A 15,057-nucleotide genomic window follows, 5' to 3' on the forward strand; every position below is an offset into this window, starting at 1 on the left:
CAGATAGTGCATTTCCTTTTGTATTGCCACTTATCACTATAGTCCCAATACCCGCAATTATATTGCATATAGAGGCACTTGCTGATTGTTGACCTTGCCCCGTCCCCCCGTTTCTCTCCACAGGCCTTCGGTGCTGGATAGCTTTGCTCTCCTTTCTGGACAGCTCAGCACCCTGAATAAGGTGCTGAAAAATGATAAGACTCCACTGCTGAGGAACCAGGTCATCATCCCACTGATCCTGTCCCCTGACCGCGACGAGGAGATCATGGTAAGTGTGTGTGTGTGTGTGTGCGTGCAATGTAATCAAGCTTTAGGCTTTTTCTCCCTCTGTTCTGCTGGAACCCCTTCCCTGCAGCCTGTTGTGCACCAATAGAAGCTCCTGGGACCTTATTCCTCACTGGAGCAGGAGTTTGAACACTTCTGCTCACAACTGAAGTGTGGTGCATGCTCAGTAGTGTGACTCCCTGGGCTGGACCACCACAGACGTTCTCCTCAATGGGACCCTCGTCCGTCTATAGCCTCACTGGCCTGTCCTGAAGGACCAGCAGTGTGGTGCCTTCCCCACTTTAAAGATTCTCCTCTGGGAGTCTGCTAACCTCTGCACACTACTAGATTCACCCTTCTTTCCCCCAGGAATTCATGTGCAGTCAGTATATCTGATTGGCTTCCTGTACCCAGTAGCATCTCCAAACTCACCTCTGCACCCACACGCCATTTCTTCAGTGCCTGGCAGTATTTTCCATATCCTTGGGCCTCCGCTTCAATACCCAAGGGCTTGGTGTGCAAAATGCATTTAAAGATTACGCCACCACAACTGTCTGCTGCTCACATGTGGGTTCACCTGTGCATCCTTCATTCAGGGGCCCCTGGTCATGGAACCTTCCTATGGGCACCCCATTGCTAAGGCAGGTTTTTCACAACTCCCTGCTGAAGGCTGTACCGCCACTTACCTGCAACGCGCAGCCAAAAAGGGAAGCCGGACCTCTCTTAAAGGCAGAGCAACGAGGCAGAGCGACAGGTTTTAGCTCTTAGCAGAGGGGTAGTAGGCAGACTTAAAGGTACAATTAGTCCACACGCTTATATCAACGACCACCACCCTGATATACTGAACAATATGTTAATGTTTTATGTTACTCCTGGAGACCCTTATTAGTTCAAATAAGCACGTGGTACATAATACACAGTATATGTATGAAAGTAGTAATGTCTCTAAGAGCTCTCCTCTACTGTATACTTTAATGTGGGTCCACCATCGCAGATGGGTACATGACCTATAATGAGAAAAGGGACCCCGACATTTTATCCCACAGGTAAAATAATCATAATGGCACTTAATAATTATGGCCCTCTAGGGCATATCATTTTAATAATATAAATGCACACATCACAACTAAAAATATTGTTGGAAGGTGAGGAACTATTCTGAGATTCAGCCAACCGCATCCAAAAACAGGATACATTTTAGAAACCATTACCAGTGCACGTCCCACCCAGTCAGCTTTGACTTTAAAGTAACAGAAGAGAAGAGCACAACTTTAACAATGCATTATATTTACCAGGTAAGTAATAATCGTTCTTGGCTTAGGCCACCTTGTGGGTTCATGGAAAATGTCTAGGGGTAGGTAAAGGCCCCCAAAGCCACAATAGAAGAGTTCCAGGGTAAGTAGAACGTTCCATAGAAGTCAGTGGGACAAAGTCAGTAGGCCATCGGAGTGTATGGGTGAAGTGAAGTCTTTGTTTTACCTTACATATGCAGATTTGGCAGTGGGAGGACTTGAGGCCCCAATTAGGAGGCCAATTGTAGATGCAGCAAAGAAGGACTCCTCCTACTATCAGTGAGTGGGACATGTGGTAGGGACTCTCTCTTAAGGAACCTCGACTCCTGGACCAAAGAGACCCCTGAGGACCTTTATGTTGAATAATGGCCCACCCCAGGACGCAGAAGTAGCTACTCGCAGTGGAAGTTTAGAAGAAAAAGCAAGCCAGGTGAAACGCAGCAATTACAGGGCTTCTTTTTCATGCGAGTGTTACAGCATCTGGCGTGAACCCGGAGTCAATGAAGAACCTACTCCCTCTCCACAAAAGAAAAGAATGGACCTTCTGACGATAGAACCTCCTAAGCCAGCAGTGACAATACTGGGAAGGAAGACTCGTGGAAGCTGAAGGAACCAATGAAGACGTACGCCGGTGACTCGGTGGTCAAAGGAGGATGACAATCCTTGAGAAAACGATCCAAGCCTGAGGATAATGGATAGAGGCGACCAACGGAGATCCAAGGAGCAGTTCAGGTGGGTAGTGCGGCCCAGTAACCCTTATAAGCTATATAAGGCAGTTACTCGCAGCAAGGCTGAAGACCCTCATGGGGAAGGTCCTGGCAAAGAAGTCTTCACTCAACACTGAAGCGGACTCAGCAGGAGGACGCAGGAATCATGACTTGGAAATCTACATGCAGAAACGCCCAACCGGGAAATGCCCAAACCACTGCATATAGCCATTAAAACGGCAGCACCAGTGGTAAAAATGCTGCCAATGCCTCTAGCAGATCAGCAAACCTGCTTCTAAGTTCCCAGAGGACAGAGCTTAGACGGGACAAAGCATTAAGTACCAGTGCTAGAAGGGGCTGCAAAACCCAGCCCACAAATAGCAAAGGTGGGCTAGAAAGGAATTGGCTGGCTGGCCATTCCGGTTGGGCATCCGGACTCCCACTCAGCCCAGACACACCCATAGGATGAGAGGAACTCCAGAGACCTACAATGCTCTAAACCAGTAGAAAAGCAACATGGTGACTGCCATATGGGTTCACAAAGGGTCCATGTTGTCCGAATGGACCTTTTAGACCCACCCGATGTTTGCCCGAAACAAACAAAGCCCTAAAAACACAATTGCCGAGAGCAGCACTTAACCATGTTCGTACCCCAGTGGGCAACAAAAAGGTTTGTCTTGCAACCAAGATGAGGCAAAAATACAGCTGGCACCTGCCTTCTCCCTAAAACCAATGTAGGGTATATAAGCACTGTACGGCAAAAATGGGTCCCTTGAGAGCCTTCTGGGAGGTCTAAGATCATATTACTTAATTAAAGGAGAAAAGGGTTCCAATGGCAGAGGGCTTCGGGAGCAGTCCCTTATGGCCACCATAAATAAGTCAGTGATCCAAAAAGAAATTTGGGGCAAAGCAAAACGACGAGGGGCACTTTATAACTCAAAATAGGAATTCTGTATTAACAGCCATCATTGCCAGCCTTAAGGTTGCCCATATGCAGCTTTGTCGGCATTCTGGTCATAGCTGTAGTTTTACTGTCACCAGGCGTGCCCGACGGACTTGACCCCTTACAAGTTTATTACCAAATTTGGCAAAAACCCACGTAACTCATTACATGTACTTGCATATTCTACTTGAAATTGTGCTGAATACCTGTTAATATTGTGGTCTGGCATTTTTATGGACATTTTACAGTTTATAATATGCATTCTTTCTATTTCAAGTGATTTTCTGAAGTACAACTTCCAAGTAAAATGTTTTTCAATGATATACTTTGAAGACCTTCCCGTCCATGCTCAATAAATACCCTCATGTGTTGTTTATGATTTCAGCGTTTGACTGAGGGCCGGGTCCCTGTTTTCAGCCATGAGGTTGTCCCGGACCACTTGAGAACTAAACCAGATCCAGAGGTGGAAGAACAAGAGAAGATGCTGAGCACAGAGGCAGCTCGCTTAACTCCAGATGTGGCCCAGGTAGGATTTACAGTTGCATCGAAATGGGTGCAGACTCTGTACCCCCATTGCTCGAAACAGGCACTCATGGTCTAGGTTTGTCATTAGTAAAAACTCCACCAACACCACATTCTTAAAGTCCTACTGGTAGTGAGACTTTAGTAAGCTATCCCAGTGGTTTGTAGATCCCCCAACTCTTAGCATCAGTCTGTACTAACTCAGGACCTTGGTAGAGTACAGAGCAGTCAGGCTTATCTTAAGAGGAAGATGTGAGCTGTAGATAAGTACACTGTACCTTAGTTAGACATGCACACCAAAAACTGTTAATGTTATAATTTATATAACATATTTTTATTATATAGCCACCAGAATCACTTTAAATACTTTAGATGTTTACACTAGAACACTTCGGAATACTTGAGTATACATTTCAAAGGACACTTTCATTTTTGTGTTTGTTTGCGGTTACATTTGTAGCAATGTTAGAAAGGGAAAAGACAATGTTATCGTATTATCAGTTATTATGCACCCCTGCGGTTTGTAACAGTTCAAGGTAGGAACACAGTTAATTAGTGTAACATTAGCTTGATTCAAGGTTCTAGAGAGGGTTTCTTCGCACAGCAAGTCTTAAGTCCAAACACGCAACCCTAGCTAAAGCCAGTTCAGAGAGGAATCGAAGTCTTTACATGCAGCAGAATACAAATACGAATGGTGTATTATATTTACACCAGAAACACTTTAAATACTTCCAACGTTTACGGTCGAGTACTTAGGAATACTAGATAATGCACATCAAAGGGCACTTTTGTCAGGTTTCTTGATTGTCGTGAAGAGTATGAAACCTCTGTCCACAAGTATCGCAGAGAGAGAATATAAAAATACTCCCTATGCAGTCATTGAGGCCACAGGTGGGTGATCCTCGAAGCCCGGAACTGCGGAGCGTTGATGACCCCAAGGCTGCTGCAAAGGAAAGCTTTGATTAGCACCAAATAAGCACAGTACAACCAGAGAGACTGAAATAAGCGGGTGCTTACCTAAGTAAGAAAGGTGATGTGACGTATTCCCTTGGTCTGGAGTTGGTTCAGTGGAAGGTGCACGTGAGCTGGTTCCCCGATGACAGAGGGGCGAGGAACAGCGGTCTGGGTGCAAAGCCCAGACTACCCGCCTGTCGTGAGTGCATAAGAACCGGAGTCAATGACTTGAAAACCTGGTTACCTTCAAATGTGATGCCTCTCTACATGTCTCGCCCACGGCACTAACAAACCTGATAGACATGTGTAGCTCTGGACATGACCAAGAATGTCATGCCCAACCCCAATTTGATGGAACAGGGGCATTTGGTGCTCAGAGTGATTCCCCAACACTTCACCATACTCTGAGGGAAATCGATGAGTGAATACCCTTGACAAACCTGACGGTTTCCGCACTGAACATGGTCCTAAGCTCTCTTGTTTTGCTGTATGACAATATGTGGGTGGAGTTAAAACACACTAATGTAATGCTGGTGGATCCGACTAGTAAATTGGAAGATCTTGGACTTGATTTATGATGCGGGACTAAGGGGGGGGTGGAGGGTGGACCTTGGGGGGGGGGGGGTGGTGGTCACTAAACCCTATTGTTATTGGAGGCTCTGTGGAAATCATTGAAATATCTAATGACAAGCTGGTGATGGAATTGCCACTGCCCCACTATCTTGTCAGGGCGTAGGGGGAGCCGATTGCAACTAGCTCCTTCGGGAAGGGTCCAAATGTGCCTTGCTCTAATACAGATCAAAGTAATGATCGTGACCAAGGTGGGGAGTGGCTTACCTCACCCGGGAGGTGATGTGCTGACTCAGGTGGCACCTGTTGATGATACTCCTCTAGCTCAAAAAATTAATGCTAAGAAATTGGTAAAACGGAAACTGTTGCCACGTAGAAATCATGTTCTTAGCATTAGAGCAGGGCATATATCTTAATTTCTCAAGGTTATCTCCTCTTATTTAGCATGGTAGCTCAGCTATGGAGGGGATTACCTAAAGCTTTGCCTGTTGACTCCGAAGCTCAAACTGAAATTAATCCTCTGCCTCTCCAAAATGAAGTATTTTTAAGCTCTGAGCAGAGCGATCCTATTCCCCCAGCACAACCCACAATGAACAACGGTAATGGCGGGGGCGATGCTCCTCCTGGGTCTTGAAATGGTAACTGGTAGGCACATGGGGTGGCCCAAGGGAAGGTGGGAACAGCATGGCACCCCTTCTGTTTAGGAGGGGGTTCGAGGTAGGCTGCCCAGAAGCTGCCATCTTTGGTCAAATTGAATCTATCTGGGGCCCATGTGTGGGTTCATCTTCCTCGGCTGCTCCGGCAGTAAAAACTGGGGGTGGACTCCTTGTGTCGGGGGGGAGGGGAGGAGGAACTGCGCGGGAGATCCCATTTGATTTTGGTGCCATTGAAAACCGAGTAAGTGGGGACACCTTGTTGAATGGTGGGACATGATGTTCGGGGTAACAACAAACCAATATCAAAATGAGTAGTGTATTGGGCCTGGATTATCAATTTTGCCTGAGTAGGTCTAACATCTTGTCGATATCTGCAGAAATACCATAACAGGCTCCGATCGGTTCATCTCATATTAAGAGTGGCTTTCCTCGATGGAGATCAGCTTGACTCCTGCCTTGTATATCTGAACTCTTCTTTAGTGAAGGAATTGATCTTCACACAAAGTGATGGGTTATTAAACCTAGGCGTGGAAGTTGAGGAAAATGGAAGGGGAGGGGTGGGGGGGCCTGACAAAAATAATATGCAGAGAAGTGTGGTTGGGAATGAGAGTGTGGGTTCGGGCAGTGGGAATGGAAAAGCTGACAGCAAAGAAATATATTGGGCTACAATGATCTCCTCCTTGTGGAAGAAATTGGTCCCGTAATGAACATAAATGTCAAGGCGCTGAGTGGAAAAATGTCCTGCTATGTATAAAATATTGGCACTCTTGGGGTAATGTACATCTTTTCACCAATCTTAAATGTTTGGCCAATCTACGAGAGGCCAACTGTGGCTGACCTCTACACCTACTTTGGACAGGTATAAGATATTTAGCCAATTAGCAAAAGCAAGCACAGGGGGAAGGCCTTGGGGAGGCTGGTTGTTTGCAATAGAAAATACTCTAGGTCTAAATGGGACAACTATAGAGAATCTGCCTTTTGGCTTACTAGGGGTGGATCTTACTTCTGGGGGTGGGGCTCTGACGTTCTTGATCATTAATATACTGCCACAAAGGTATCTCATTGGTGGATGCCTTTGTTGCGAGACTGTGCCAGGTTGACGAGTGGTTGGGGAAGTTCACAAATGGTAGGGTTTTAGTGGTAGGGGACGTGAATGCTGATTGTGGAACACAGAGAAACCTATGGGAACTAGACTTGGATATTCTTGGACACCCTGGGAAGCAACAACTGGGGAGAACTTGGCCTGTAGGACTGGGTAGTAGAGGATTACAACCTCTGGTGGGGAGCATGTGTCAAATTATAAGGAGTCTGATTAGCAAACCTGGTATAGGGGAAGTAGCACCTCCATTTTGGAATACATCTATTTGGCTCACTTCCTGATTAACAGATGCGTGTTATTTAAGGTGCTGAGGAATGATTGGAGTGACCACCCTATCTTAACGGCCATCTTTGATCTGACCGTGAAAGCCAGAGGATTTAGATTGCAACCACATGTTATCGCGACTGTGGCAGGAACTGCAATAAGATGGACAGTGATTAATATCTGTACTCTGAACCATAACTTGAGGGATTTCCTCAATAAATCTACCTTAGACTGGAAACGTAACAATTTTAATGAGTGTGTTCCAGAGCCTTGTTGGGGTCCTAGTCTCTGGTATTTCTCCTAGGATTAATAATAACCATGGCCCTGGTAGACACACGCATTGTTATAATGGGGATTTGGCCTCTGCAAAAATAACTGAGGAGGGATATTAGAGGCGTCCGTTAGCGAAGTATGGATGAGGGCATTAGACTAGAATGCGACAGGAAAATCAAGCAATCCTATAAAAATTACTTCACGTCAATAAAAAATATCATACTACAACAGAATGCTGGGACCATGCTGGGTTTCCTGCTTAGTGCTTTTTGACACCAAATTGTAACTTTCTAGACCCAGCTCACTCATCTTATTACCATAGGCTGCTGGAGGGGTTACTTAGTATCCCCTTTGTTTAGTTTCTCATGTAACATTTTACAATTAATGGCTAGTGGCAGTAGTTTACTTTTTACTACCATTGTGTGTTTTTACCGCGGGCTGCATTCGCAGCCACGGTAAGACACCAATGGGTGCCCATTTCGTCAAAATGGCCCTAGTCTTCTTTTTTCCCATTTTCTGTTGGAAAGGTCCTTCTTGGGATTTACTTTTCGAGCCAACCCAAGTTTTGGTCTCTGTTCGTTTTTGTCTTTGGCAGGATTCACGAGTGAAACCCGCCTCTGGCACCAGTATGTCTAGCAGGGGCAGGAAGTGAAGGAGGTGCCTGAAACTCGCTGTGCTTAATCCTCTTGGGGACAGGAATGCACCCAACGGTGATTGGCCGGCTGGATGTCCGGTTGTGTGATTGACAGCTAGGCTGGAGTGAGTGGGAGAAACCTGAATAAAAGGTGAGGCTTTTTTGGCTTGGCAGGCAGTCGAACACTGTACGAAGGAATCTGAAGAAGAACTTGGAAGAGACGCCTGCTGCAACTCCTGGACGGTTGGATTGCCCGGTAAAGCCCTGCTGCTGTGCTGAAGGTCCGAATTCGCCTCGACTAGAAAAGCCCTGCAAGGACGACTTCTCCCTTGAGTTGGTGGGACCAATCGACTCCAAAGTAAGCCCGTCTGGACATCCTCTCGAAGCTGGTTGTATTTCCACTGCAGTTGCTGCTGGAACCAACGAGCCTGTGTGCATTGCTTTTAAGTTGGACCCGAGCACTAGGAAGATCCTCCGGACTCCTATTGCAGGACTGACCAAACCTGAGTTGCCTCAACACAGTGTCAGACCCCAGAAGCAAGGAAAGTCTGAAGTGGTATCCGAGAACGGTGGTGTTGCTATTTACTGTTAAACGCGAGGAGCTGAAACGCTGAAGGACTGCTGAATTGCAGTTCACCCATTGTTGCTGCCAACCGTCCCTTTGCAGACCTTGAGTTCCCACAACTGAGGCTCAGGAACAGGATCTGCAGAGCTGTACATGAACAGAAGCCAGCTGGAACCATTTCTTCTAACAAGAGGTCTGTAAAGTCTAAGAACATTGTGTAGCCTGGCTTGCTCCCAGTTGAGACCTGCCTTGGTTACCTTGCAGAGTTGCTAAAGCTTTGCCCCTCACAAGCCTCTCAGCTTGTGGCCCTTCAAGTGTTCTGTTTTCTACAAACATTTTGAAAGACTTTTTTCCTACCTGCAAAGAAGACCTCAAGCTCCCCTTGATATTGTACAGTTAATATTGGCTGTCCTGGCTCCATGAGAGACTCCTCTTTACCTCTGACTTTGTGCTTTGGAAGGTAAGGTGTTGAAAAGTACCTGCCCGTTTATGGTTTATTTGTTAACCTTTGTTTTATTCCTCTATTCTATCTTTTTCACCAAACTCGGTGTTGCTCATAATGTACCAGTGACAAATCAATGTCCAGTGTCCTATCTGAGTCACCTGTGGGCGTAGGAAGTGTCTGTGTGCCATCCCCAATGGGTGTAATCTTATTTAGAGAGACTAAGAGTGTGTTTTGAAGTGTATTATAGGTGTTATGTTTTGCTCCCTTTTTTTGAAGAAGTCTTATATAACTGCCTGAAATAAATTAATAATTGTTTTATCAAGAAACCTTGAGTATAAGTGTTTATTTGAATAACTTTATTGTGAAACTCTGTGTCACAACATTACTGCTCACATTGACCCCTCTTAAGATAAGCCTTGCTGCTCGACCACACTACCAACCTGTGTAGTTCATACTTATACCAAAGGTTGGGTTCCTGTTGCCAGGAGGTTGCGGTTATTGTAGTGCACCCAAAGGGTACTACATACAACCCTGTCTAAGACCTTATCAGGTTTTATTAAAAGTCTACACCTGTAGAGTCACAGTAGTCGTGGGCTAAGTGATTTCTTTATTCAGAGGAAAGTTTTGAATTTGGATATCCCAATTTTTCTTTTCTTCCTGTCTTCCTTGAACCTTGTAATGTAATTGCTGGGAATCTCCCTCTGGATTCTGTATCGCATCTCTGTTAAATTGTTTTTGTTTATTAACTCCTAGGGGGTAGGTGAATTAGACATGTCTTATTGGGTTTTATTTAATTTTAATTTATTAGGTTCTAGTTCTTATGATTCCATAGATGTTTTAAGGCTTTGTCTGTTTTATGTTTTTTCTGGGTTTTGTTCTTCCTCTGAATTTGTTTCACTTTTCTGGTTAAGTGAATACTATGATGGTGGTTTGCTTTTACTATGAATGTATTTCTTTTTCTTTTTTTTAACATTTTTTTGTTGCAAAGGTTTATTTAAACCAAATACAATAAATACAAATAAAATAATACATGTGTATTAATTAATGTGTTAATATTCACCATTAAAGCCCACAGATGAACAGTATGGTAAATGTTCCATCTGAATATGTTGCTGTGGAAATGTCGCTAGGTAGGCGACTTTTATCTACTGGCCCCTTAAAATTATTTCCTCAAGTATTCTAGGAGGGGTATAATTATATATTATTACCTCTGATCCGAGAATATTTGGGGGAAAGTGATTTCTTTGGGTGCATTCCTTTGGGAAACGTCACCAACTTGTGGCCTTTTCCATGGCAACATAATCACTGTATATCATAGGATAGGGAGTATTGCTGTGCCATGGGTTTTTGAAGCAAAAATTGGTTAATATTCCGTAACCTCCCCTTACCAGCCCAACATTGTTGCAATAATGCCTTGATGTATATCATATCTAGTCCTGTTGACAAAATAGGTTGGACACCAAAGACAAGAAACAAACCGAGTCTATAAAATAAAACCATTCTGTACTGGGTTGCATAAGCAAAGGTAGAAAATGGCTGTTAAGTGGTGGTTTCCACCCCAGGCATGCAGGGTATGCAACTACTAACAGTAGTACGAATCAAAACAAAAAAAACAAAGAATTGTGGTGTCATTGAAAACATAAGACACAAATGCACACATAATACATTCATGTTCTTGGATCACAAGGAATGTAAGTTTGAATCTGGGCGGTGGTGGGATAGAAGGGGAAGCATGCAGAGAAGGAAGTAGAATAATTAGCAAAAGTAGGAGAGAAATATAAAGTGGTGACGGCAGCAAAAATGGGACAGCGTCGTTCTGTCCTAACAGAATGCTAAGAACAAATCATTAGGCTAAACACAATTTGTACAGCTTAAGCTAGGGAGTGTCACTTTGCTACTCCCAGTTAAGGTCTGAATAGAGAATGCCAGCAAATATCATGGGATTTCTTCTCGAGTGTAGCTTCATTTTCCGAGGTCAAGGTTTGCCATAATCGCTGTATAGCATGGTAAACCTTGTGAGGGGTCAGAAAGGAGAGATTGACACAACGTTGTAGATTTCTTAACATTCTCCATGTTTATCCAAGTAAACTTCTACTCAAGGATTCTTGATAAACAATGATTTATTCATTTCACAGTCCGTTTCAAAATTAGCCTTCTTTAGAAGGGAGCAAATATGTAACACTTTAATATACTTCAAAATACACACTCTAAGTTTCAATAAATCAGTAGTAGTAGTAGTACAATGTTATAGAGTTTTTCAGAAAGAGTATTCACTGTTTGGTCATAAGCTGGGGGACTTGTGATGGGTAAAGCTGCAAGCAGCTCTGCAAAAGGCAGCAAATGCTAGTCTCAACTGAGAGCAAGCAAGCTACACAACAAGAGGTTAGTACCCCTTAGTTCACAGTAACTTGGGTCTGAAGAAATTGGTTCCGGCTGGCTTCTGTTCCTGTTGTAGTATGGCAGATCCTATTGCTTTGTTCCTGGGCCTCAGTCGTTGGGACAAGAGGGAGGACGTCTGAGGACTCCTGCACAACGATTCAAAGGTCGGCGGGAACAATGGGCAAAGTTCAGATCAGCAGCACTTCACGGTTTCAGCTTCTCGCGAATAGCACCAGTGTGGTTCTTGGACACCTTGTGGACTTTCCTTGCTTCTGGGGTCCAGCACTCTTTTGAGGTGACTGTCTTGTCAGCCCTGCTTCGAGGGAGTCCGGAGGATCTTCCTGGAGCTGGGGTCCAGCTTTAAAAACAATGCACTTGATTCTGGTGTTCCTGTCCCCTGGCACTCTGTTCCTGCAGCAGCAATGGATACCATGTCTATGCCAAAGTCAGTGCCTCACCATCTCCATACATTTTCTGCTGGTGTCTTGGTTGTCCGCTTCTGGCGTCCTCAGAATAACTCCCACTTCCTTCTTTCTGTTTGCATGCATTCCATCTCGCCTTCCACACATTCCATCTCTTCTTGGCCAAACTGTCCCTGTCTTTCCCACCTGGGGCGTGTTGTTACTCTGAAAAGTTATAATTAGCGGTCTAATCCCCTCACACTTTCTCCACGTGGGTCCACTGTGGAACAACAATGGTAGCCCAAGCAGGCAATAGTTTCCGTTCAGGTTTAGGGGACTGATTCCAGGTGCCCCTTAGGTTAGATACCAAAGGAAAGAACTCTCCTTTTTTCCCAATGTGGTCTAGGGATTGGCCGAAGACTTGACCGTGCTCGCTGGTACCACCGGAAGCACCTGCATGGTTGCGTCTGGATGCAGCATCTTTCTGAGACTCTCTCCCCACACTTGAGCTCGGTAGTGGTGTATAGCCGTACATGTGTCTCGACTACATTTTCTCTTCATGTGCCAGAGCGTGGGCAATGACTTTTGCGGCTGTGTGCTTGTTCCGCTTCTGCCTTCTATGTAGGGCACAGGTTCGGGGCTCTGGCTTGAAAGATTCTTCGTGATTTGGGTCGAAGTGCCTCTACAAGAAACGAAACACTAGCAAGCATCCTGCAATGGATCCATGACCTGAAACTGAGGTGTATTGCTAAAACAGACTGACATGGTTAAATGGGCATGGTTTGGGGCCCTCTGCCACCTCTCCCCTCAAGGGTGGGATAGGCGCTGGGTTCCTTGCTGGTAGGCCTCCCACCCCTCGCTGAGCGGCTTTCCCATCTCCCTTGATGAGCCAGGCTACCGGCCTTGTCACAGCAGCCAGCACTGCTTTATTTCGTGTGCAAAATTTGGATCTGCACTTTACCAGGGACCAAGCTGAGAGAGGCTATCCAAAATGACTTTCATACATGCAGTTTCTCAAAGAGCACTTGTAAAAGATTTAGATTGGACTTGTGTGGGCGTCTGTTGCAAAGTTGGACACCATATTCTTGTTGGTTCAAGTTTGTTAGCCATCAGGCAAAACTGCCTTGAAGCTAAAACATCCTTAACAGTCACACAGCATCTATTGGTATATATTGGTCTTGTACCACAGACTGTATGACTATATTTATGAACCTCCTGTGCCCAATGGGCCGTCTGCTCTAGGCTTTAGTGCTGAAGCTATACTGAATACTGCGATACCGACAAGATTACTGAATGCACTACATCCTACCTATACGTGCTGAATTTGCCCGTAGACAACCAGATTTTTTATTTCCCTGGCCTGACCTTTTGATAGGGACCGTAACAAACGGAAGGCATCCTGGAAATCAGAGCGACATGTGCAGGACTCTCTAAAGGTCAAACGTCGCATATCCATGGCACGACTTCTGCCATCATTTATAGTACTAGAAACTATCCTTACATACAGTGGCTGCACTTTTGAAGTTAACTGCTTGTGACCTTCCTAATCTCTGGTTGTGTTAATCCTGTGGCTTTTCATGCAGTGCTTTCCATCTGGTCTGATCTGCTTGCAGCGGCAGTCTGAGCGGTCCCCATCAAAAGGTCACCCTTCATCAAGCAGTGTGTGAATTGAAACACGAGGAGGAGGTATTGCCCTTATTGCAAAAGCTAATCTTCCAATTAGACTAGCACCATCCCTTGTCATTAAATCATGTGAGAATCTCACAGCCACGCTTACTATAAACAACTCCCAGACTCTCACAGTCCACCTGATATATAGACCTCCAGGCCTTATCGGAACCTTTGAGGAAGATATCTCCAATACCTTATCTGACAACTTAAAAAAATCTTCTCAAGTCCTACTACTAGGGGACATGAACTTAGGCTTCAAAGACCCTAAAAGACTCACAAGCATAGAGTGTGGCTAATATCTTAACGGAACTAGGCTTAGCCCGGAGAGTGCGCCACCCTTCTCATAACAAAGGAAGAACACTTGACTGGGTGGCAGACTACAACTGCAACGCCTCAATCTCATCCATATCCCCTCAGATGTGGACGGACCAGCACCTTGTAACCTTTTCCTTAGCAACTGTGAAATCCATTTCCATGCCTATATATCGCTAGCCCCTCCCATTCCGACAAGGAATAAAAAGAACATTATGACAACCTACTCCCTCTGATTCTCCCCACACTCATTACGCTGCCTGACAATTTGGGGCCTGACACATTGGTCAAGGAATATAATCAAGTGATGTCCACTTCACTAGTCTCAATAGCGCCACTTAAAATGAGATGAAGCAAACCCAAAGCCCACCTCAACTCATGGTACACACCACACCTGAAAACATTACGAATAAAAAAAAGACCATTGAGGTATCTTGGAGTTCACTACCATCCGAGGAAAATGAGACTAACTGCCCTCTACAAAAGTGAAATACTCCTAGCTAAACGTGAAACCTATAACTCCAGGATATTACAGGCCAAATGAAGTACAAAGGTACACTTTGTTATCCTGAAAGAGTTCTAAGCCCCTATCCCAGTGCCAGACAACTGTATGAAAGATACACTTTGGTGCTCTAACATACAGAAAACTCTAGCCAATAAAGGTATGACCTTACAAACAAAAATTGCCAATAAAATCTTCACTAACTAGTACAACCCCTCTCCCCTATAATCGCCCCAGCACCACCCAGTAACACTGCTGATCCAATCCGTTTCAAGTTCTCTAAAGTTACTACAATTGAAACGGAAAAAATCATATTGCTTAAACCTTCCAACTGTCAGGGTGACCAATGCCCTGCACAACTTATAAAGGATGCTGCCAGAGACCTGGCCCCCTTCATCACGAAACTCATTAAGGCCTCATTCTCATCAGGCATTATCCCATCTAACCTTAAGGAATCATGGGTGCTCCCTTTACTAAAAAAACAGACCTTAGACCCCCTGATACCTACCGATTACTACAGTGCCTTTTCTTCTGAAAATCATAGACCAAATGGCCTACTCTCAAATACAAAAACATCTGCAATCCAAGCTTTTACTAGGAGCAC

The 15,057-nt window shown here is 44.8% G+C and overlaps 1 protein-coding gene across 1 annotated transcript in view; it reads left to right on the forward strand.

The window, feature by feature from the left end:
- Positions 1-15,057, forward strand: part of MED8 (mediator complex subunit 8) — a 79,904-nt gene that overhangs the window by 23,160 nt on the left and 41,687 nt on the right. The window contains exons 3-4 of the mRNA XM_069642435.1: positions 124-268; positions 3,592-3,732. Of these exons, the coding sequence (XP_069498536.1) occupies positions 124-268; positions 3,592-3,732 (286 nt within the window). The remainder of the gene's footprint in view (positions 1-123; positions 269-3,591; positions 3,733-15,057) is intronic.

This window comes from Ambystoma mexicanum, chromosome 1q, assembly GCF_040938575.1.
Source record: "Ambystoma mexicanum isolate Mex_15411 chromosome 1q, UKY_AmexF1_1, whole genome shotgun sequence".
Taxonomy (NCBI): domain Eukaryota; kingdom Metazoa; phylum Chordata; class Amphibia; order Caudata; family Ambystomatidae; genus Ambystoma; species Ambystoma mexicanum.